At 35.4% G+C, this 23,798-nt stretch overlaps 2 protein-coding genes across 10 annotated transcripts in view; both read right to left on the minus strand.

Moving 5' to 3' along the window:
* The window catches only part of RABGAP1L (RAB GTPase activating protein 1 like), a 709,048-nt gene that overhangs the window by 454,761 nt on the left and 230,489 nt on the right, over positions 1–23,798 (minus strand). The gene's annotated exons all lie outside the window — the stretch shown is intronic.
* Positions 1–23,798, minus strand: part of GPR52 (G protein-coupled receptor 52) — a 131,442-nt gene that overhangs the window by 96,374 nt on the left and 11,270 nt on the right. Inside the window, exon 1 of the mRNA XM_074390023.1 lies at positions 1–23,798. This exon is cut by the window's left edge and continues 96,374 nt beyond it; it is cut by the window's right edge and continues 11,270 nt beyond it. Coding sequence (XP_074246124.1) covers positions 943–2,028 — 1,086 coding nt within the window. The 5' untranslated portion in view covers positions 2,029–23,798 and the 3' untranslated portion in view covers positions 1–942.

The following is a 23,798-nucleotide window of genomic DNA, read 5'->3' on the forward strand; positions in this document are numbered from 1 at the left end:
CTTTACTACAGCAAAAAAAGAAATCACTTTTAAGCACACGAACTAATTTAAAAGGAACCAGATAAAAATGTTTCCAAAAGCCATTAAAAATATTTAATAAGCTACCAGATTGCTTTGCTGGAAGAAATAAACTATTTAACATTATGGATGCTTTATACAGTAGATTCTTTCATCAGCTAAGACACTTCTGAAGTAAGGTACAAACGGATGCCGATCAAGAAAAGGAGAGACCAAAAAAAAAAAAACAAAACCAGGAGATTGTTAGGAAAAGGCGGAAAAGCAAATGTCATTTTACCCAGAAGAAACAAAAAAAATCGAGTTTCTATTTGTTTGTAGCAGAAAAACTACTGCAGAGATTATAAAAACACAAACAAAGCAGTTTTGTTTGGCAAGTAATAAAATGCAATGCTTACTTTGCATCCTCCATGAAGATACCACTTATGGATTGTAGATTAATGTGATTAAAAGTACACTTTGATGCAAAAGATTATACTTTGCCACATATATAACATGTAGCTTTTTTCTACAAAGGGCCATTTATGTAAGTAATAACTTCTACAAAGAGTGAGAGAAACACAGAAAGACAACATGAGAAACAAAGACAGAGGCAGGGTACAGTCAGACAGAAAGAAACGCCAAGCCGAGGGGCTTGCTCATGTCCTGCAGAAGATTTGAGACTTTTTTTTCATCTCAGTGCTTATTTTTCCTATTACTGCACACTAATAATCACATGCTACAATTATTTCATGAGATAACCCTCTATACATCCTTCCCTTTAGTTTCTTACATGAAAAAGAAAAAAAAAAAAGAAACCTTTAGTCTCATACTTCATTTTATAGTCAACTATTCAAGTAAATATTTCTCTGGTGGCAAATTTCCAGATGAATCTAGAATATGATCCAAAACCACTGTCAGATTACATTTGATTTACTATAGCTTTCTTCAAATGGAGCAAGAATTAGCCCGTTTCCTAGGTTTAGGGTCTTGTGCTTTCTGATCCTTCACACACATACAGGACGTGCACATTGTCTCGGACAGTCTTCGGAGGCCTAGCCGGAAAACGCTGTTGGACAGGCTGTATATTACACAGTTACAAAAACTATTACTTATTGCAAGCCACGTTGTTAAGAAGGACAGCGTCGGATTGTCCAAGATCCGGGAGCTTTCTAGAAGAAAGTAGATGATATAGGGGAGCCACAGCATATAAAATACACTGGTTATCCTAAACAAAACCATGGCATAGCGTCGGTCAGGGCTGTGTCCAGTCTCTCTAGAAGAATCTATGTCATGACTAGGGAATCGGGCTCTTCGGTCATTTATCTCTTTGGTGTGCTGACGGCAAATTTTGAAAATGTGGAAGTAAGTGAAGCAGACAACAAAGGCAGCAGGAGCATAAAGTAAACAAACAATAAAGCCAGTAAAATAGGCACTGGTGAGCCAAGAGGTGGCACACCATTCAAAAATGTCACCATGGTAACCAGGTTTCCCCCAGCCAAAAAAGGAAGGCAAGAAAATTAGGCAGGAGTAGATCCAGATCAAAATAATGCAAATTCTCAGGCGACAAGGAGTGACCAGTTGATTGTAGGAAAGAGGCTTGGTTATTGCAAGATAACGATCCATGCTGATGCAAGCAAGACATGCCATAGAAACACTTTTTAGAACTGAGATGATATATCCAAAAACCTGGCAAGTCAATGACTCGTGGACACCTGTGGAATAGTGGAGAAGTGAGAGAGTAGGAACCAAGCAGCTAACTCCAACGAAAAGATCAGCATATGCCATTGTCTGAATGAAATAGCTGGTAGTATAATGATGTAACAGTGGAGCACAATGAAAGACAAAGATAACTGTTAAATTCCCAGCAATGATCAGAAATGTCAGCAACACGATAACCACTGTCTCAAAGATGCAGACATCCACCACACTGTAGTGACCAAATCCAAGTGGGCAGGAGTGATGCTCGGACACATTCACAATGCCACTGCTCATGTTCAGGATCCTCCATTCAGTCCACCTGGATTCATTCATGGCTTGGAAATTAAAGGTGCCTGCAGACTTGGCTACAGCAAGCAGGTGTCCTGTTAAACACTGCACATGAGTGTTTCAGAACCTGCTTCAGTAGACAGTGTCAGGGCTTCTGTCACAGCTGAGAGTCCCAGAGAGTGCTCAAGTCTCTTCATCAGCCTCAGTTCAGCAGTGACACACCTCAGCTTTCAGGGGGCGGGGAGGTAGAGAGAAGGGGGTAAGTTAGAAAGGAGGTGAAAAGAGGTCACTAATTAGCTTCCTCTGGTGCCCTCAAAGAACTTTTTGCAGGCATAAGGCACTTCTAGAGAAAACAGACTTATTATCTTGCACTATGAAAAATTAAATCTGTAAAAAGAAAAAAAAAATATTGCCAAGGGAAGAAAAGCTTCTGTGGGCTGTTTGTTCTCCTAAAAGAGGCAGTTTCTTAGGGATCAACTAGAAAGAATGAGAAAAGAAATTAAACTGTCTCAGGTTTCTTGCTTCATCTCTGATGAACAATACATTCGTATTTTAGACTTTAAATATGATCTCAAATTTGGTTGAAAAGCTAAGAAAAAGTTCATTGTGGCAAAGAGTGTCTTTGGGCTTAGTTCAGGGATTGATGTTGGTGGGTCAACTTTATAATCTACTTCTCTCTCATTTTTCTAAAATCTAAGAAAAACAACTCTATCAAAGTTAATTTAAAAAGGTTCATCTCGACATGGGTAGAGTAGGGGGAATAAACAGACCTCAGATTGCCCTATAACTCTCATGAGAAAAAAGTATTTTTCCAATAGAAAAGATAATATACAATGAACTAATGGATTAACACCTGACAAAATATAATAAACTTCTGAAGTTTTAATTCTGCATGCATTTTTAAAGCATTTAGATGAAAGCAGTTTTAGTACATTACAGTTACTGGTGGTACTAACAGCAACATAAATTATAGCTCTTCCTTTTCAAAATGAAAAGAAATCATTTTTGCTATTAATTTGCACGTACAACTTAAAATAACATTTGTTATTTTATATACCACCTTTCTTATAATGGAGCATGATAAAATATATAGCTCATAGTTATTTCTCACCTTTGCAACTGCACACCAATATCTCACATATATATGTAAATACATATTAAAGTTAGACAATAATAAAACTTTCCGATACACTCTGAGCTTATCTGACCAGAAATTCTGCCATTATTTATTACTTAGGTGTTTCTAACAGGCTTCATATTTTATTTTACTATACCTTTTCTATTTTCGGTAGATGATTAACACATTAAATCATTTCTTTAACTATATCTTCTGAAAGTGGAAAATTACCTTGTTTATTACATTTGCAGTTATGTAGCAGCCATATGTTTAAAAATGCCTCTTCTATTTCTGTATTCTATTTTGAGCAAGTGCTCAATTAATACGGGGGCCATTAGGTAGGTTGCAAGATAGTCTTATTTTAAAATACCTCTAAAGTATCAAGATGAGTTTAAATCCTAGAGTTTGAAATATTGCAAGGCTGGCAGGATAGAATCCATCCAAAATGCTTCCAAGGTCATTCTGATATCAGGTTAACATTTGTCAAAGTACTTTTTAAAAGTAAAGTCATTTCGGAGAGTCTCTTGTCATCCTTTGCTATCTTATCTTTTGAAGAAATAACATGCATTAGAAATAAAAACATTTCCTCCAGGAACAATGCAGCAGCTTAATAGAAAGCATTCTTCTGAAAGTTATTTTCTGGTGCACCACCAAGTCATTCAGGCAAGTCCTTCTTCTTTTGTAATAGCCATAGGATATTTCTTCTTGTACATTCCTAGTTTCACTTATCACAAAATAGTTCTCTTGTTACAGGAATAAGGTAATGCTTCTCACCTACATTCACTCTTATCAGCTGCTAGGCTGGGCTGCTTGATTCAGAAGTCCGATTTACTGTGATGCAGTTACAAGGATGCTGTCAGTATATTCTTCACAATCTCTCAGCATCAATGCCTCCACCTGAGCCCAAGCCCTCCTCCTCATCATCATCCTGGGCTGATGCAGAAAAACTCACCATCAGAAAGGTGACTCGGCCCTCCTGCCCCAATCAACAGCACAGCCAATGGCTACTGCAGCTGAAACTGTCACTAGGTAACAGTTGCCAGGCACATGCAGGCTTATAGACTTACTCGGCAAGCTCCGATCAAGACTGACAAAAGAAGACAATGGAACTGACCGATCTTTATAATATATTAAGGCATTTATGAACTTCTTAAGTTATTCTCCTTATAGCATTTGTAAGGATTATTTTGTATGGACAGGACAGAAAAAATAAACCGGCATACTCCTGTAAACCCTGTAAAGAAACTACCACAAGGCACTATGACACTAAAAAGTCAGCAGTAATCTAATGCTCTTTGGCAGAAAAAACTTATCAATTATTAAAAATCTGCCAATTCTTTATGAACTCAAGTGATATGACTACTAATTTCTCTCTAAAATACATAGTTATATTTTAATTAACAGAAGTTAGCAATCATTTACCAATCTCTCCAATCCCCACCATACCCACAAAAAATTGCTGAGTTTGATGTATTTAACTGTACAAAGCAATAGAACTAACACTACTGTACCCAAATATATTCAGAGAAACACTGAAGGTCAAATATGATCTCAAAAGAGTATAGAAATTAGAATAAATAGAAACATTGCTTATCCACTTTTTATCCTAATACGAAAAAAAAGTCAAATAGTTAAAAAAAAAAAATCTGTTCTAAGTGCTTGAGCTACACATACCTAAATTAGAACAATGCAAATTAAACTCAAATATTTGATGGACATTAAAAACATTTCTGATTATTTTGACTTACTACAGGAAAACATTCACTATTTTAAACATATTTCTTATGGGATTAGCACTTTTCTTAAAGTGACTTAGAACTAATTTACAAATTATTTCAGAATTAAAATACACCAGGAAAGTGAAGATAAAAATGGAAGATAACTAACATTTGCTGAGTATTTTCTATATGCTAAGCACTGTGCTATGTGCTTTATATACTCTTCCTTTATAAAAATCTTAAAACTATATGAAGTTGGTATCATCATTATCATTTTCCAAAGGAAGAAAGCAGATACTAGAAGTATAGCTTGCCTATAATTACAGACTTGTGAAACCAGGACTGAAATAGGTTATTATTATTCTTAACACTATTTAAAAATTGCAAACCAAAACCACAATGAAATACTATCTCACACCAGTCAGAATGGTTATTATTAAAAAGTAAAAAAATTGAGATAGATGCAGAAAGGGCCTTTGATAAAATTCAACACCTCTTAATGCTAAAAATTCTCAATAAACTAGGATGGAACATATCTCAAAATAATAAGAGCTATTTATGACAAACCCACAAGCAGTATCATATTGAATGGGCAAAAGCTGGAAGCATTCCCTTTGAAAACCAGCACAAGACAAGGATGCCCTCTCTCACCACTCCTATTCAACATAGTATGAGAAGTTCTGGCCAGGGCAATCAGGCAAGAAAAAGAAAGAAAAGATATTCAACTAGGAAGAGAGGAAGTCGAATTGTCTCTGTCTGTGGATGATATGATTGTATATTCAGTAAACCCCGTCATCTCGGCCCAAAATCTCCTTTAGCTGATAAGCAACTTCAGCAAACTCTCAGGATACAAAATCAATGTGGAAAAATCACAAGCATTCCTATATTCCATCAAAAAATAGACAAAGCATACGAACAGACACTTTTCAAAAAAAGACATTTATGTGGCCAACAAACATACGGAAAAAAAGTTCATCATCACTAGTCATTAGAGAAATGCAAATCAAAACCACAATGAAATACCATCTCATGCCAGTTATAGAATGGTGATCATTAAAAAGTCAGGAAACAAAAGATGCTGGAGAAGATGTGGAGAAATAGGAATGCTTTTGCACTGATGGTGGGAGTGTAAATTATTTCACCCATTGTGGAAGAGAGTGTGGTGATTCCTCAAGGATCTAGAACCAGAAATACCATTTGACCTAGCAATACCATTGCTGGGTATATACCTGAAGGATTATACATCATTCTACTATAAAGACAAATGCACATGTATGTTTAATGGCACACAATAGCAAAGACTTGGAATCAATCCAAATGCCTATCAATGATAGACCGGATAAAGAAAATGTGGCACATACACACCATGGAATACTATGCAGCCATTAAGAAGATGAGCTCATGTCCTTTGCAGGAACATGGATGAAGCTGGAAACCATTCTCAGCAAACTAACACAGGAACAGAAAAAGCAAGTATTTCATGTTCTTACTCATAAGTGGGAGTTGAACAATGAGAATAGATGGACACAGGGAGGGTAACATTCATCACAGACCAGGGCCTATCAGGAGGTGGGAGGCTAGTGGAAGCATAGCATTAGGAGAAATACCTAATGTGGATAACAGGTTGATGGGTGCAGCCATGAGTGCACCATGGCACACACAGACCCATGTAACAAACCTGCATGTTCTACACATGTATCTCAGAACTTAGAGTATAATAATAATAAAAAAGTGAAAAAATTACAGATGTTGGAAAGGTGGTGGGAAAAAAGGAACACTTACATGACGCCAGTGGGAATGTAAATTTGTTCAGCCACTGTGAAATGCACTTTGACAATTTCTCAAAAACTTAAAACAGAACTACCATTCAACCCAAAGGAATAGAAATCATTCTACGAAAGACACATGCATTTATGTGTTCACTGCAGCACTACTCACAATAGCAAACACATGGATCAATCTAGATGCCTATCAACAATAGACTGAATAAAGAAAACATGGTACCTAAGACCATGAAGTACTATGCAGCCACAAAAAGAACAAAATAAGGTCCTTTGTGGCAACACAGATGCAGCTAGAGGCCATTATCCTAAGCAAATTGATGCAAAAACAGTAAACCAAATATTACAAATTCTCACTTTTAAGTGAGAGCTAAACACTGAGCACACATGGACACAAAGAGGGGAACAATTGACACCAGGCTGACTCCACAGGGAGGGTGGATGGTGAGAGGACCGAAAAACTACCTATTGAGTACTATGCTCACTGCCTGGGTGATGAAATCATTTGCATACCAAACCAATGACACACAATTCACCCATGTAACAAACTTGTGCATGTGCTCCCTGAACCATAAATGAGCAAAAACCTAAGAATAAAACAAATAAAATCCTTATTCTCTTCTTTCTTCTGATGGCTACCAGTCAGAAAATATCTTAGAATAATTTCAGATTTTATAAAAATGATTTCTATCATATCAGTATCTTTTCTTACTGCAATGGAATAAAACTAAAAATCACAAGAGGAGCTTTGGAAACTGTGCAAATACATGGAAATTAAACAACATGCTCTTGAATGACCAACAGGTTGATGAAGATCTGAATAGACATTTCTCATAGGAGGACATACAAACTGCCAAGAGGTATATGAAAAATTGCTCAATTCACATCAGGGAGACGCAAATCAAAACTACAATACAACTGTATAACTATAATCTCACCTAGTGAATACGTTTATTATCAAAAGGACAAAACGTAACAAATGCTGGTGAAGATGCAGAGAAAACAGAACACTCATATACTGTTAGGGAGAATGTAAAAGTAAAATAGCCACTATGCAAAACAGTATGGAATTTCCTCAAAAATTTAAAAATAGAGCTATCATATGATTCAGTAATCCCACTGCTGAGTATATATCCAAAAGAAAGGAAATCAGCAATATCAAACAGATATATGCACTACCATGTTATTACAACACACTTTGGAAGGCCGAGGCAGGCCGATCAACTTGAGGTCAGGAGTTCAAGACTAGCCTGCCCAATGTGGTGAAGCCCTGTCTCTACTAAAAATACAAAAAATTTGCCAAGTGGGGTGGCACATGTCTGTAATCCCAGCTGCTTGGGAGCCTGAGGCATGAGAATTGCTTACAGTGAGCCAAGATCATGCCACTGTGCACTCCAGCCTGAGCAACAGAGTAAGACTGTCTCAAAAAAAAAAAAAAGGAAACGAATAGAGACTAACATAAACCTGTTGTCCTTTAATAAATTTAAAAATGTACCAAAAGATGTATGCATTCAGAATTTACCTATTTCCTCAACTACGTCTCCTACCTGGCAAGTTTTCTCCATCTCCACTATCATTACCCTAGCAAACAAGCATCACCTTGTGCTTAGACACCTGCAGTGGCTTCCAGTGTGGCCTCCATGAGTTGTTTGTAGTCTCTCTTCAATCCATTATTCACACACACACACACACACACACACACACACACACACACACACAAAAACCAATTTTTCTCCACAGTGCAAACCAGATTGGGTGCTTCTCTGTTTTAAAATACTTCACTGGTTTTGCATTGCCCTTAGGATAAGTTCCTAATAGGTGCTATAAAAACTGGTCTCAAGGTATCCATCCAGTCTCATTTCTCTTCTATGTTGTTTAGAATTAGCTGAAACGCCTCTACCTCCCCACCAAGTCATATCCCTCACCCCCCAGTTGCAAATGTACTTGCTATGTTCCCTATGGCCTCAGGATATTTATAACTGCTGCTTACTATGCCATCACACTTCTTTTATTTAATTCAGATACAATCTTTAGGTCTCAGTTCAAATAACACTTCCTCTGGGAAATCTTCCTAGAGTTCCCACAGGGAACCAGACCAGATTCAACACTTATTATAGTTTATAATTATTTACTTCATTCAGCTTTGTCTTCTTGACTAGATTGCAAGTCCCATGAGGGGAGCAACATCTGCTTTGTTTGCCATTACATCTCAAGTGCCTACACTGTGGTGCTGGATACAGAATAGGTGTCGAATAAATAAGTATTTAACATAATTTTAATATAAATCACATAAAACAGCTAAAAGAGTCTATTAAAGGACTGAAAAATGCTAATATCCAGTTTATGTGAAGCTCAGCATACACAAGCTTCACAAGAAAAAGCTAGGAAATGTATTTCCCAATTGTGGGAGGGGGACATTAACTTCCTAATATATTCAAATGAAGAGCAATATTAGTCATCTATAAATCTCCCTATAAGAAATTAAATATGAGTATTTCACTAGCGCTTTGAAAAGTCCTATCTAGCAAATGACAATGATTAATTACTTATCATCTAAAAAAATGCCAAATGCTGCAAAATACAGTATCAATGCACTTTAAATATACTATCAAATGTAACATTAAAGCAACTTGGTCTAAGTGCCAAGAAATAAATACACCCTCTGAAGTAATACACATCACAATCTACTGATTTAGTGACCTCTCAAGGGTAGAAAACAATTTTATGTTGTCAATTTCATTTCATTATGAGACAAATTATTAGCAACTAAGAGTGTTTCAGGAAAGTTAATTTAGTGGTACTACAAAAGAAAACGTCCTCAACCTGATAAAGACACTTTATGGGAAAACCTGCATCTAGCATATTTAATGGTGAAATATTTAATGATGAAATATTAAATGCTTTCTTCCCAGATTGGGAAAAGGGGAAGTATACCTGCTCTTACACATCTATACACATTGTACTAGAGGTGCTAGCCAATACAATAGGCAAGAAAAAAAGGCATAGAAGAAAAGGAAGATTTAAGTGTGCGCCTAAGAAATACTAAAATGTCTTCCCAAGTGCCCACCAGAACTAATGAATACATTTTGTTAGAACACAGGTCAATATGAAAAAATGACTGCATTTCAATATACTTGCAAGAAACAGTAGGAAATAAAATTTAAAAACAATAAATCAGGCCGGGCGCGGTGGCTCAAGCCTGTAATCCCAGCACTTTGAGAGGCCGAGGCGGGTGGATCACAAGGTCGAGAGATCGAGACCAACCTGGTCAACATGGTGAAACCCCGTCTCTACTAAAAATACAAAAAATTAGCTGGGCATGGTGGCGCGTGCCTATAATCCCAGCTACTCAGGAGGCTGAGGCAGGAGAATTGCCTGAACCCAGGAGGCGGAGGTTGCGGTGAGCCGAGATCGTGCCATTGCACTCCAGCCTGGGTAACAAGAGCGAAACTCCGTCTCAAAAAAAAAAAAAATCACTTAAAATAGCCTTGAAAAACAGAAAGTAGGTAAGAATGTATAAAACCTCGATTCTGAAAATTACAAAATGTCATTTGAGAAAAATTAAAAGGTCCTATATAAATGGAGATACACATACAATCCTTTTTTTTTTGTTTTTTTTTTTTTGACGGAGTCTTGCTGTGTTGCCCAGGCTCTGGAGTGCAGTAGTGCAATCTCGGCTAACTGCAACTTCCACTGCCTGGGTTCAAGCGATTCTCCTGCCTCAGTCTCCTGAGTAGCTGGTATCACAGGCATGCACCATCACATCCGCCTAATTTTTGTATTTTTAGTAGAGATGGCGTTTCACCACGTTGGCCAGGCTGGTCTTGAACTCCTGAACTCAAGTGATCCACCAGCCTCAGCCTCCCAAAATGCTGGGATTACAGGCGTGAGCCACCACGCCTGGCCTACTGTCTTTACAGAATGGAAGACAATATTGTTAAGAACATCAATTTTTCTCATATTGATCTTTAGATTCATTACTATTCCAATTAAAATCCAAGCAGCTTTTGTAGAACTGACAAGCTACTAATTCTAAAACCTGTAGGTAAACGCAAAGGATCTAGGAGATCTAAAACAATCACGAGAAAGAGAAAAAAAAAAAAAACAACAAAAAACAAAGTTGAAAGACTGGCACAACCTGAATTCAAGACATACTATACAGCCTTAAGAGTTAAGATCTTGCACTGGGTACAGTGGCTCATGCCTGTAATCCAGCACTTTGAGAGGATGAGGCAGATGGATTACCTGAGGTCAGGAGCTCAAGACCAGCCTGCCCAACATGGCAAAACCCTGTCTCTACTAAAAATACAAAAAATTAGCCAGGCATGGTGGCAGGTGCCTGTAATCCCAGCTACTTAGGAGGCTGAGGCAGGAGAATTTGCTTGCACCCAGGAGGCAGAGAACCCTTTCGCATGTTTATGGCATCCAATGATGATTTTACTTTCCCATCTTACAGGTGAAGCTATTGAGGGACAGATGTTGAGACAGTTAAACTAAAGAGCTTCTGGGATTTACTGCTCTGGGTTCCCCTCCCACAACAGCATGGGAGCTGTCTCTCTCTCTCTCTCTCTCATCTCTCTCTCTCTCTCTTTCTCTCTCTCTCTCTGTTTAATAAACCACTCTTCCACAAACAATCCCCCTCAAAAAACTAAAGAGCTTCTACATAGCAAAAGAAACTATCATCAGAGTGAATAGGGAAACTACAAAATGGGAGAAAATTTTTGCAATCTATCCGTCCAACAAAGGGCTGATATCCAAAATCTACAAAAAACTCAAACAAATTTACAAGAAAAATATAAATAACCCCATCAAAAAGTGGGTGAAGGAGATAAACAGACAATTCTCAAAAGGCGACATTTATGCGGCCAACAAACACATGAAAAAAGGCTCATCATCACTGGTCATTAGAGAAATGCAAATCAAAACCACACTGAGATACCATCCCATGGCAGTTAGAATGGTGATTATTAAAAAGTCAGGAAATAACAGATGCTGGAGAGGATATGAAAAAATAGGAACATTTTTACACTGTTGGTAGGAGTGTAAATTAATTCAACCATTGTGGAAGACAGTGTGGTGATTCCTTAAGGATCTAGAAACAGAAATACCATTTGACTCAGAAATCCCATTACTGGGTATATACCCAAAGGATTATAAATCAATTCTACTCTAAAGACACATGCACATGTATGTTTATTGCAGCACTGTCCACAATAGCAAAGACTTGGAACCAACTCAAATGCCTATCAATGGCAGACTGGATAAAGAAAATGTGGCACAAGTATACCATGAAATATATGCAGCCACAAAAAAGATGAGCTCATGTCCTTTGCAGGGACATGGATGGAGCTGGAAACCATCATTCTCAGCAAATTGACACAAGAACAAAAAAAGTGGGAGTTGAACAGTGAGGACACATGGACACAAGGAGAGGAACAGTATGCACCGGGGCCTGTCGGAGGACGGAGGGTGAGGAGAGGAATAGCATTAGGAGAAATACCTAATGTAGATGACGGGTTGACAGGTGCAGCCAACCACCATGGCACGTGTATACCTATGTAACAAACTTGTACATTCTACACATGTGCCCCACAACTTAAAGTATAAAAAAAAGAAAAAGAAATCAGCAAGCCAAAGACAGTATTAGCAAAACATATATCTAACAAAGGACTTGCTTCCAAAATACACAACTGACTCCTACAATTTGTTAATATAAATACAAATAATCCAATTAAAAACGGTGAAAAAACTGGAAGACGCCTCACAAAGGAAGATATACAAACAACCACTAAGAAAATTAAGAAGTGCTCAGCTTCCATAGTCATCAGGAAAAGGCAAAGTAGTTGAAATACCAACATATACCCACAATGAGATACCAATATATGACCACTAGAATGGCTAAAATGAAAAGACTGACAAAACAATGTTGGTAGGGATATAGAACAACTGAAACTGTACACTGCTGGTAGTAGTGTAAAATGACTCAACTTTGAAAACTTTGACAAACAGTTTGGGATTTTCTTATAACATAAAGGAAAATCTACCTATCTCTCCCATCAATTCCACCTAATAGGAAGGAAGATATATTGTCCACAAAACACTCGTTTAAAAATTTTCATAGCAGTATGTATAAAAATGAAATAGCCAAAACCAGAAACATCCTACACACATCCATCAACAGGGAAACGAATAAACAAACTATGGTATTTCCATACAATGAAAAGGAACAAAACTAATGATACACATAACATGGATGAATCTTAAAACTAAAAGAAAGAAGCCACACATTGAAGAATATACATTGCATGATTTTATATGAAGTTCTGAAATGGGAGAAACTAATTTTTGCTGAAAGAAGTCAGAACCCTAGTTGCCTCAGGGTGTGTGTGTGCAGTGTGCACTCATGTGCACACATGCACCAGTCAAGACTGGCAAGAGGTATGAGGGAACTTTCAGGGATGAGGGAAACATTCTGTATCTTGATCCATGTGTTTACACACATGCATACATGTCAAAGCTCATTAAAATGTGACATTTAAGACCTGTGTAAGTTATAGCTGAAGAGACTGAAAAACCTGTGATGGGTTTTGCATGTAATAAAGTGTTCGAATTTTGTGTAAAGCCATGAAATGAAGGCCCTAAATTACTTGAGTGAATTTTAAGGCATTGCCAGAAAATTATTTAGTATATTGATGTTTAAAAAGAAAAATACCAGAATCCTTTGTAGCAATGTGCCATAAAGAATGAGAGCTACTTACAATGTCTGAAAGAACAGATATTGGTGGACAGAGTTAGTATATCCAGGCTGTGTGTACTTTCACACTCAATCAGTATATCTGACTCATGGCTCAGTGTTTGTATTCAAGATACAACAGCCCAGCTGCAAGTGAGACACTGAGTGAGAAAAGACTTATTAAATGCCAGTTATACAACACTTTGAGACTGCCCTAGCTAGCTGAGCTCTAAGACAATGAGCCAAGTAAGCAACACCTTTGAGAGAGATTCCATTATGTTTCATCAATCATACAGAAAAACAAAGAAAGAAAATACTAATTTACATGTATATTTATAACCTTCTTAGTGAGTAAAGTCTCAAACGTAAAATATGTGTTTAAAACTAAATTAATAGGTCAAAACAGTATGCAAAGCAATAAAATAAAACCATACACAGTATGACCTTTCTTCTCACATTTTCTCCTAGGTACGTTATTACTCATAATGTTTATTAAGTTTAAAGACAAGCAGATACTATGACTTAGAGGAAAGGATGTAGGCTTTAGAATCAGACAGATTCGGCTTGGCACGATGGCTACACCATTCATTAACTATGAGGCCTTGGGTATATCTTTCTCTCCATGTATCTCAGCTTCCATCTTTAAAATGAAGGTAATAATACTTACCTTTAATAAAAGTTGGCTATGAAACTAAAAATTAAAAACAAAGCATGTAAACATACAGTGGCTATTCATTCAAAGCTCACTGAGAGAGACAAGCATGTTATTTTACCATCAGTAAGCTTTTTGTTTAATCATTTTCCCTTCAGAAACTACATCCACAGGTAACATGCTGAGGTTCAGAAACTAATAACAACACTTTTTCTTTTCTATTGAATTGCCAGTTCACTCATCATTCCTTTTTGTTATAAAAAAAAAAAAAAAAGTATATTATTAAAGAAAAGAAGTATCATTGTCTGAACCTGAGCATGCTTTCTAGGAAAATCCCATTATTAGCCATAAAGTAACATAAAATTACCAAGGCTTAGTCCATGAAAACCTAAGGTATGTGAATCCTACATTTCCCAGATAAATGAGGGCTTTTTAAAATTGATTTTTAAAATTTTGCTTTATGCCAGTGGACTGGATAAAGAAAATATGGTACACAGATAACAAGGGATACCATACAGTCATAAAAAATGAAATTACAACTTTTATAGCAAAATGGATGCAGCCAGAGACTATTATCCTAAGCAAATTAAATGCAAGAATAGAAAACCAAATACTCATGTTCTCAATTGAAAGTGGGAGCTAAACATTTGGTACTCATGGACATAAAGACAGCAAACATAGACGCTGAGAACTACTAGAGTCGGGAGGGAGGGAGGAAGGTAAGGCTTAAAAAACTATGGGTACTATGCTCACTACCTGGGTGAAGGGATCAATCATAACCCAAACCTCGGCATTATGCAATATTTTGATGTGACAAACCCATATGTATATCCCCAAATCTAAAATAAAAAGGAAATTTATTCCTTAAAAAAAGAAAAAGAAAAATATCATTTTTTAAAAAAAAAATGTTTTACTCTATTACATTGGTATCTAAATTCTTATAAGATGTATTATCTAGTCTTCTGTCTTCTTAAACCAAGAATTCTGACATAATTTAATATTTAGTAGGCTAGGATCATCACTATTAAGAATACTGTCTTCTGATACAATCAAACCTTTGTAGCTGCTGAATTTGTTTGATTTCCATAAGAATTACATACCTTAAAAATAACAGATAGCTCCGTATATTTTCTGAATCTATTTGCAGAGCAAACCTAGCAGTAGCCCCTCTTTCCCATTCTAATTTTCTATCTTCATTTTCTAGAGGCTTCAGTATCAGAAACTAAGCTTATAAGAATTTTTTCTCCAAGAGTAAATAAAGGTACTGCTGTGTGAGTAAAGTGCCATAGCTCAGGCCTAAGCTGTCAGTTATTTCTAGATAAGTGAGGTGGTAGCTGTTTTACAACAGCAATAGATGTGAAAATACACTTAAAAATAACACAGGAGAAAAGGAAATTTCAACCTTTCTTACGTCTCCCATGGCTTACAACTACCTATCAATCATGACCGTTTCCTACTCTATATACTAAAAAATCTAGGAATCACGTTTTTAATATAATTCATTTCATTTTTATATCAATGAAATTCCATAAAAATCAGAATTATCTCATAGAAGGGTTCAAAACAGTTATCTCCCTTCAAGTTCTATACAGTAAAAACAGAGAGAGAAAAGTTGGACCTTAAGACATTTCCTACAAAAGTCTGTTAAAATTGTATGAAAACAGAAGAGCACACTCTCATTTTGAATAATGGGTTCACATTATAGGAAAGAAATGTTGGTTCACATTCATTTTAATTAAAAGAAAATTTTCTCTTATAAAAGAAAATTGCTATTTTTTAGGATATCTTATTGTTATGGCAACTGAAGTACTAAAAATAATAAAGAAATATCAAAGTTGTTATAGCAACTAGAATTTTAAAAAGCCATGAAGTATAGAATGATCAAACCTTGGCTTGAAATGCAACATCTATGACTCAGTTTTCAAAAGAAAACTTGAAATACTCATGATCTTGTCTTTATGAGTTGTCTCTGCAGTCCAAATTAAAAAACAAAAAACAAAAACCTAAGCATGAGTTATTTTTTATATCACTTACATCTTTCATTATTCTACACATATTGAACAACGTGGCTTTGACAACCCTACATGTTACTGACTTCCAACAATAGTGGGAAATGTTGAGCACTCAATAAATATGTTAAAATGAACTCTATTTGGTTTTATGAAATTTGGATTTTCTGCTCTTCTAACTTGCTTCCATACCTCCAATCTTCAATGCGCTTCCCTAGAATACACTAAAAATGGAAAAGATTTACTTACTGCCAACATGTTCTGCCCAGATTCATGTAATTAGAGTTCAGTTAAATTAAAATATTAATGACGGTATACTGCATGCTAGGTATTGTTTGAGGTCTGGGATCCTATTCTCACAAAACAAACAAACAAACAAACAAACAAAATCATGGAGGTTCTAAAAGAAGGGGTAAGTCTTCTGAATTTTTTTTTTTTTTCAGACAGAGTCTGGCTCTGTCGCCCAGGCTGGAGTGCAGTGGTGCGATCTTGGCTCACTGCAACCTCTGCTTCCCCGGGCTCAAGCAATCCTCCCACCTGAGCCTCCAGGACTACAGGCATGTACCACCACATCTGGCTAATTTTTGTATTTTTTGTAGAGATGGGGCTTCGACATGTTGCCCAGGCTGGTCTCAAATTCCTGAACTCAAGCAATCTGCCCACCTCAGCCTCCCAAAGTGCTGGAATTACAAGGATGAGCCACTGAGCCCAGCCTTTTGAAGGATTTAAGCTGAGATGTAACATGAATTAATTTATTTTCCCAAAAGATACCTTATTTGGAAACAAAAATTAAAATTTACATGCTTTGTATCAAAAAATCAAGATAGTCTTTAGTTTCATATGCTCCTTGCTGTAACTAATGACCAAAATTCAGTAACGAATGTAGTAATATATGTTGCTAACATAGCACATTTCTCCAGTGTTTATAGACTAACTTGGCTGGAATTGGCTGGAAACAGAACAGCTATGGATGTCTCTCCATACCTTTCTCCTTTATTTATACCCTCTATTTGTCTCCTTTCTACTGTTCTCCCCCTAAATCCATTGGTTTATCTTATGAGCTAGTAAAAAAGACTTGAGAAGGTGGGCTTGGTGGGAAAGAGTGCCATGGATTCGCCTTAGATCTAGAAAGAGAGAGGTGCAGCACTTGTTAGTTAGGGAAAACCTGTTATATGTATTACAGATCCTTATAACTCTGTAGAAAGAGAACACTTTCAGAAAACACAAAAGCCCTTCCTTTAACTATATCATCCAGTAAAGAAGATGACTAGTTATGACCACTATTATTTTAAAGCTAGCCTAATATAATTCTATTGCCTTTCATCAAAATAAATACTATTATCATTTAGATTAATGATTTACAATACCTAGATTTATTCTAGGTTATGCTTACTAGAATCATACAACAAAATCTTAATTGTCCTAGTTTTTTAAAAAAGAATTACAAGCACTGAAAAAGTACCAGGAAAAGTACCTAATATAATTTTACGTAGCTGTAATAGTACTTTTGAAAAGAAAGCCAGAAAAAAAAAAAAATCTGTGTTGTAGCTCTCAGTATCATATTCACCCTGTCAGCAGCAATTTATTTTCTGGAAGACAATGTAATTTGTAACATTAGATTAATGTGGCAAATATACATTTTTACTGATTTTATAGTTTGCTTCTAATAGATTATGGTCATAAGAGTTAAGAGTATAGTTTGTATTTAATTGTATATCTCCATATATTTAGATAACAGTAAATAAAATAAACAAACACAAACACGCACACCCAACACTGGTGAAAAGAGGATCTTTGAGGACTTTTTTTTCCCCATAAGATGGTTTGCCCTATTATTCAGGGTTGAAAACCCTGACACGAGTAGTAGAAATCTTTTTAAATGTCTCTTAATAATGATTAGATACTTTGGTAATACAAGTGAAAGTGAAGGCAAAGCTAAAGAACACTATTTACATAAACTAATAATACACTTAATTTTTTAGTTTACAGTGCCCATTAAGCTTTGGAAAATCTCCAACTACAAATCATTACGAACATATAGAGTTAGGGAGAATATGGTTAACAAGAGTAGAATTCTCATTTAAACATACATTTGTTCTTTACAAGAAAGCACTAAAGAAATGTCTTAACTGTATGCCCTCCTCTACAAACTTCTCCCAGACCTCATTTTCATCCAAAACACTGCATTGTCAGCTCCTAGACCTAGACAATTGTCTCACTTATCTCTGTATCACTCAGGAAGCCTAATACATAATGCTTCAATCATAGGTACTTAGTGCATGTTTGTTGACAGGATAATGTTTCTGTTGACTCAGCACTTCTGCCCCAGAGATCTCACAATATGTTGTAACAGACGTTACTAACTTTATAATGTATGGCTTACTCAAGATTATACTGTATTAAATATATGATGAAAAATGAAATGTCAGCAGAAAGAAATGGCATGAAAACCTTCTAACCCTCAGACCAGGGATGTATTCACTAGAAGATCAGTAAGACTCTACTGCAGGTGCCTAAAATAATGTACTAAGCAATTCAATTGGCTAACCAACAAAGGTCTGAGTGTGTTTGATCATATTCTTCACTAGGTGATGGAGCTCCTCTGATAAAATATTTCATTGCTGTTATCCTCAGTGGCAAGCACAGTGCCTGGCACACAGTAGAAGGTAATGATATTTGCGAAATAAATCAGGTGGACTGAATACTGTTCCTTTCCTGTTGAATATCAACATAAAATATTAGTTTACACAGTAAGGGTCTCATCTAGAATAAACATCAGGATTGTTTTAAAATATCAGAAATTGGGGTGGCTTAAACCCACCCAGAATATAAAGCTGTTTAAAAGAAAGCTAAAAATATTAAAATTTCTCATCATTCTATGTGGGGGAATAAGAAAAATGAGAAATCAAAGGAATTGACCTACATAGACCAGTACGACTTCCTTTTTTCATCAGGCAGTTTCAAAGCTAAGTGGCTAAAGTGATTAGGTAGCACAGGGAACAACTCAGAACACTGAACCTTTGATAGAAATCCCTTTTTAAGAGACAGAAATTGAGAAAGGAAAGAATAAATTTATTAGGCTGTTTCTAAGACATGCTTAAGAGATAAATGAATGTTGCTAAACTGGCAGAAGCATGGTAAGAAATGTCTCTATTGAGAAGGAGTCAAAATCAAAAAAAGAAAATGTCATTAAAAATTGAATTAGAAATTGAAGTCGGGATCAGCACTTATCAAGTTGTGGCCCACTAAGCAGCACAACGCCATAAACCTTACAAACTACAGAGTTTAGAAATAAAATCAATGTACACACACATAGAGGTTTATGTTAAACAGAGGCTTCATAGAGATTTATATCACAGAAGTTAAATATTCCTGTTAATCTAACACTGACATCTCCACCATGCCAGCTTCAAACCAGCAATGCTCTACAGTTGTTTAGTGATGACCATAACACAGGCTAAAACTTGGTAAGTGCGACTCTGCAACATGGACCCATATTACATATTGTTAGGGCTGACTGATCTTCCCATTCACTTTCCTTTATGTAGCCCTACTTTCTGATGCTGAAATAACTAGGTACACATGCAGCATAAAGTAGGAAAATGACTCATACCAATAGACATATTCATACAGTAAAGCATTTTTGAATAAATATAATTTTGTTCAGAGAAAAATATGAGTTGGGTTAAAAGTAGATTCTCATAGGATTTAAATGTGCTAATAAGATGGTACACTGGATCTTTAAAAATCAAAACACTAACACCAAGTAATTTACAGGCAACATTTATTCTAGGAAAAAAGTGCTCATAAAATTTTATTCCCTATCCAATGTTGTGATGTTTCTTATAGGATAACAATCAGATAAATCAACTTCTAGTTCTTTTCTTCTTTCATTACATATAAAGTATTTCCAGTGCTATGCTCTTTGAATAATATCAAGATCTTGGGGTCTCAATTCTCCAATATTGTATCAGTTTTCATAGGGCAAAGACATGTATTAAGATGTACTTGTGATAGAAAAGTTTTGGAAAATTTTAGGAAACCATTTACCTAATATCCATAATATGTTTTTATACTTGTAGACTTGATAGCCCTAATAGTTTAAATGCTTACATATGCAAATATTATCTGGCTACCAAAAGACAGCTTCAGAAATGTGAGAGAACCTAGTTATAGTTATGGGTTGAAATGACATTTTCTTAATAATTCCTTTTATAAATGCACCGCCCAAGCTGAATTGTCATTATGGGGCTATTTATAATTTAAATCTTTCTGTCAAGATAATTTTATGTCCTGACATGGCACTGAGTAGGCTGGAAAAAGCTGTATGCCCTGAAGGGAAACAAAATTATCAGTGCTATTCAAGTGTAAAGGTATTAAATATGCAGTATTTCCTACAGAACTTCATGAGAAAAATGATGATAAATTGTAGCATAGCAAAATTATATCACTCAAATAATTACAACAATGATATTCAACAAATAACTTTCCTTCCTTCTAAATAGAAGAAATTTATTTATAAATATAGTCCAAATCCTTTGAACTTGCTAATAAACTAGCTGTATGGCAGTTACAACTAACATTTGTTTACATGTGTGTATGAAATGGGTGTTTTAAAAGTTTTGGAAATTTTCAGAAGACCCACTTACCCAATATCCCTGGAATGTCTTTGTATCTATAAATTTTAAGTTTACATTAAAAATGGTTTTAACCAACAAAAACAGAGTGAAAAGAAAATTCAATTATTAAGTAACATGAGCAAATACTGTATTCAGGGAAAAGATGTCTAAACCTCATCATTAATAACAGATAACAGACAAGACAGTGAGAGTAAGGTGTTTGTTTTTGTTTTATTTTACTTATTCAGTTTTATAAAACTGTTAGTATAAAGACCATTAGGTTATATCTAATCTGTTCCTCACATCTTGGGAGATTTTATGAGAATCTAAGTTTGTGAAGAATTCTAAATTCATTTGTTGCAAATATTCTTCACGTCTTAGCCAAGCACTACTGGAAATAACAGAAGAAAGTTCTAGTCTACTTATTCCCTGGATGACAGGGAGAAACTCACGACTTTTCCCAGTCCTAAATGCCTATCTGTCTCATTTTTTAAAATGACATGCTTACCATCTGAAGCATGCACTAGCAAGATTAGATTTCTTTTTATAAGTTCTTGAGAGCTCTGAAACGTTTACATTCAAAAGCGTGCTTGTTAAGATGTCCAAATATTATAAATGTGGGCTGAGATACAAAGACTGTACACATAATAGCTGCAGGAAACTACTGGGAAGGCGTAACATTTTACATTATCTGTTGGTTATACAGGTCAAATCCCATTTACAGCAAATGCTATAACAAATTCCAGTGAAAAAAATTCAGCATGACAAAAAGATTCCCAATGCTGTATCTTATGATCTATACATCTTAAATAGTATTTGGTATATATTAATGTTCTCTACCAACCAAAGCCAGCAACAACAACAACAAAAATGCAGAAAATCCTATTATTTGTTTTTTCTGACCAATAAGCACAGTTTGAATCCATTTTGTTCTAAATGCTTAATGATAATCCTACTGCTGGCTTATTTTAATTCCACAAAAATTTAGATTCAATTGTATATTACAATTTTATAATAGTAACAATGTCAATAAAGTGTTAATCATGTACACAAAAGAAATAAAAATTTGTGTCATGAATGATGTGATATACAAGTCAATAAAATGTGTTAAATTCAGCTTCAATTTTTCCTTGGAATAAAAAAGAAAAAAATGTTTTAAAGAATAAAATTTATTCCTGTTTTTAATAGTAGCAATAAGACAATTCAGAAAGTATGCAACTTCCAGGTGATTACTGCATTGCATGTGGTTAAAATTACTCAGCACCTTTTTCTAGCACCTTTTCATTTTCTATAAAGAAAACAAAAAGTCAACTGCTGCCCAACTTTGTTTTAAAAAATGGTTATTGTTAGAGGTCCTAATTAAAGTTTGAAATATATATGACAAAAAATGTTCCTAAAAGCCAATGCGATGTATATTTTTATCATATTATCAAAAGGCATTTAATAACTAAAGAAATACAGAAATGACTTACATTCAAGGGAAGAAATAAAAGTCTGCATTTCACTAATTTTGAACATTACACTGACAACAGGAAAGTAGCAAGACTTAAAGCTATTAGCCAATATCTCTACTTAACCTAAAGGCATAAACTCTGAGAATAAGGCACATAAAGGTTAGTACTGTTGTACCACAGTATGTCTTGTTTTAGGTCAACATGACTGAAGACAGGAATTTTATAACTCTTCTTTGGTAGTGTGTCAGAAAAAAAGAGGATATATCCTATATTCTACGTAGGTCATAAAACCATAGACACCTATTATCCTTCATTGAGTAAACTTTTTTCTTGAAACTCTACTGTATGCTATGCTTGCGTAATATCCTTTGGTCTTCATCAACTTCTTGGTCTTTGTATCACTCTTATAAACTGTGGTAATTTTTCCTTTACAAAAAACAAGGGGGCTTACTTGTCAGATCATTTGCCTCTGGCCTACATATCCCAAAATATTTTTTTCTCTGTTTCTAAAAACAGAGAAAATTTGGTTCCAAACAGATGTCACATATAAATCAAAAGTAAAATGAACATTAAATCTATCTTCTGTACTTAAATTACCTACAGAAGTTGTCATTCCAAAATTAGATTTGAGGGTTTGGCAGAAGATAGAATATAGCGTTTATAGAATAGCACTCCTTATAAGAAAGGGAGGAAAAGAAGGAGACAGAAAGGGAGTTAGGAAGGAGCAAACAAAGGAAACTTTCAAAGACCTCCAAAAGGTTTATAGAAAATTGGTTACACATAAATATTTACAATGTGTTTTCATCCCAAGGCATGTTACTTAGCATTTAAATAGCCCTTTGGGCCTAGATGTCTTATAAATTTTTTTATTTGTTGATTCATAATTCAAAATACAGGTATATGGCATTTTGGAAATATTATTAAGTTCACTTTGAGATTAGAGAAAAAACAGTTTTACTCATAGTATATTTTCCAGAAGTAAATAAAGACGCAAAAGTCCAAAGGACATCAGATATTGCCAATTTTTTACATTCATTATTTGTCGATTCAATAAAGTGTTGAGTGCTTCCTAAAACGTCAGATGCAGTCTAAAGGCTCAAAGTAAAAATATTGGTAAGCTAAAAAGAAATGTATATTGCGTATTGTTGGATTCATCAATAGAAAGATGGACACAGAATTTAGAGTTAGAAATTTGGGCTATAGCTTCAGATCCTACATGACTTACATAACGCATACAAATAATTTTTGTACCTTTAGATTTTTTCTCATTTCAAAAAAGGGAAATACACTGATTATACTGCTTATTTCAGATGGCTAGTTGAAAGGTTAATTAAGATTATATTTATGAAACATTTCAGAAAAAAATTATAAAATGTCACTATTCACTATTTTTAGCTATAACAATTCAAAAAAAAATTTTTTTTTTGAGACAGAATCTTACTCTATCACCCAGGCTAGTGTGCAGTGGTGTGATCTTGGCTCACTACAAACTCCACCTCCCAGGTTCAAACAATTCTCGTGCCTGAGCTTCCCAAGTAGCTGGGACTACAGATGTGTGCCATCACACTGGCTAATTTTTGTATTTTTAGTAGAGACAGGGTTTCACCATGTTGGCCACGCTGGTCTCAAACTCCTGACTCCAGGTGATCCACTGGCTTCAGTCTCCCAAAATGCTGGGATTATAGGCATTAGCCACCGTGCCAAACCTGAGAAAAAAAATCTTAACCTATAT

Source organism: Saimiri boliviensis, chromosome 19, assembly GCF_048565385.1.
Source record: "Saimiri boliviensis isolate mSaiBol1 chromosome 19, mSaiBol1.pri, whole genome shotgun sequence".
Classification (NCBI taxonomy): Eukaryota; Metazoa; Chordata; class Mammalia; order Primates; family Cebidae; genus Saimiri; species Saimiri boliviensis.